Source organism: Gastrolobium bilobum, unplaced genomic scaffold (genome assembly GCF_033153095.1).
Source record: "Gastrolobium bilobum isolate Gb01-03AN ecotype WA unplaced genomic scaffold, APGP_CSIRO_Gbil_v1 utg15969, whole genome shotgun sequence".
In the NCBI taxonomy this organism is placed as follows: domain Eukaryota; kingdom Viridiplantae; phylum Streptophyta; class Magnoliopsida; order Fabales; family Fabaceae; genus Gastrolobium; species Gastrolobium bilobum.
The window spans coordinates 48536-50570 of record NW_026898747.1 but is presented as its reverse complement, the minus strand read 5'-3'; the positions used below and the strand labels follow the sequence as shown (position 1 = coordinate 50570).

Sequence of the window (2035 nt, the reverse complement as noted above, 5' to 3'; positions counted from 1 at the left end):
ATGGCAAGACTCAAAGCAGAAATCACCTCTTTTGAACAAAAAGAAAGCGAATATCTGTACGAGGCTTGGGACCGATTTAAGGGATTACTCAGGAAGTGTCCTCAACATGGAATTGAAGCATGGGAGAAAGCAAGAATCTTTTTCCAAGGGATGACGCCCAACACAAGAACACTGGTAAATGCTGCTGCAGGAGGCTCCCTGAAGACAAAAACTCCAGAGGAAGCGCTAGAATTGTTGGAATCCTTAGCTTCTCAAGAATTTGACAATGCCCTAGTTGCACAAAGAAGAGAAGGAATTATGAAGCACGACGGCTATGATGCAATCTTAGCCCAAAATGAACAAATGCTGCAAATGCACAAGAAACAACAAGAACAATTAGATGCTCTTACAAAACAATTTAATCTTGCTCAAGTTTCTTCTGTTAGTAATTCTCAAAGTAAATGTGGTATTTGTGCAGAGGCTCATGCAACTGAAGATTGTGACTACATGAGAACAACTGAAAAGTCACCAGCAGAGGCCAATGAAATCTAGTATGATCAGAAGAATTAGAATCAACATCCAGGGTTGAGTTACAAATCCAACCATCAGCTCAACCCTCCCCTTCCAGTGCAACCACATACCCCATAACAAAGTAACACTTCTGAGTGGGAGAAAGCTTTTGCACAACTATGCAAGACCACTTCTGATTATATTCAAGGTGCAAATGCTTTCAGAGAGGACACATCTGCTTTCATGCAAGAGAATAGAGCAGCACGCCGGAATCAAGAAGCTTCCATAAGAAATCTGGAAATTCAGATTGGCCAGTTGTCAAAGCAATTTTATGAGAGAGCTCCGGGTACTTTTCCAAGCGACACAGTTGTCAATCCAAGGGAGCATTGCAATGCTATCACCACTAGGAGTGGGACAGTGATTCAGCCTATAGAGGAGCAGCCCGAAGAAAAGAAGAATGATGGAGAAGCATCAGTTGAAGAAGAGAATAAAGAAAAGGAAAAGGATACAAATGAAGTTGACAAAAGCAATCCTGAAAAAGTAGAAAAGAAACTATTCAATTGGGAGAATAAGAAAGCTCTAGAAAGACAGAACAAGCCATTGGATCTCTCCCCATATGCTCGAATCCCTTATCCTTAGAGATTAAAGAAAGATATTCAGAAGCAGCAGTATTCAAAGTTTCTAGACATATTCAGGAGGTTGCAGATCAACATTCCTTTTGCTGAAGCTTTAGAGAACATGCCCAACTATGCACGGTTCATGAAGGATCTATTATCAAGGAAGCGTAAGTTGCAGGAATGTGAGACGGTGAATCTGACTGAGGAATGTAATGCTATCAGCCAAAAGAAGTTACCTACTAAAGTCAAGGATCCAGGGAGCTTCAACATTCCATGTACTCTAGGCAAAGTGGAAGTGGACAATGTTTTATGTGATCTTGGAGCTAGCATCAATGTCATGCCACTCTCCATGATGAAGAAGCTGGGGATTACTGAAGTGAAGCCCACAAAGACGATAGTGCAACTAGCTGACCGCTCTTCAAAGCAAGCTTATGGCATCATTGAGGACATATTGGTAAAGGTAGACAAATTCATCATTCCAGTTGATTTTGTCATCCTTGACATTGAAGAAGATGCCACAATTCCTATGATTTTTAAAAGACCCTTCTTGGCAACTGCAGGAGCACTGATTGATGTACTTAAATGTGAGTCGATCTTACGGGTAGACGGGGAGAAGCAATTTTCAAATTCTTTGACAAAGAAGTCCCCTCATCCGTAGCTCAACTGGAAGATCAAGTCTACTTTATTAGTGAAAAGAAAGGTGAAGAAGAACACAATGAGGAGTCTTCTCAAGAAAGTAAACCAAAAGTTAAGATGGAGAAGCCCAATAGCAAAGGAAAGCATGTAAAAGTCAAGTTCAAAGTTCCAGAGACTACTTTACCTCATCCATATGCAGAAGAGCACTACGGTAGGACACAATTTCTGAATGATGGAGCTTGGTTATCACCAAGCTTATGCTTTGAGCCACTATGAAGGTAAATCAGGTGCGT

General features: G+C 41.0%; 1 protein-coding gene and 1 non-coding gene across 2 annotated transcripts; one reads left to right on the top strand and one right to left on the bottom strand.

The window, feature by feature from the left end:
• Window positions 1-1128, top strand: LOC133283826 (uncharacterized). Its single transcript, XM_061480735.1, has 2 exons — window positions 1-530; window positions 633-1128. Exons 1-2 carry the CDS (start codon window positions 1-3, stop codon window positions 1126-1128), a joined length of 1026 nt encoding a protein of 341 aa, XP_061336719.1.
• LOC133283842 (small nucleolar RNA R71) lies at window positions 7-113 on the bottom strand. Its single transcript, XR_009747833.1, has one exon. It is a non-coding gene; the product is annotated as a small nucleolar RNA R71 (small nucleolar RNA).
• Window positions 1129-2035: the final 907 nt, after the last annotated feature.

What these genes read in the sequence shown, in the direction of transcription:
- LOC133283826 (XM_061480735.1), top strand. Translation starts at nt 1, where the DNA reads ATGGCAAGACTCAAAGCAGAAATCACCTCTTTTGAACAAAAAGAAAGC. An exon ending in GCAGAGGCCAATGAAATCTA is followed by an intron (nt 531 to 632) that starts GTATGATCAGAA and finishes CCCATAACAAAG; the next exon opens with TAACACTTCTGAGTGGGAGA.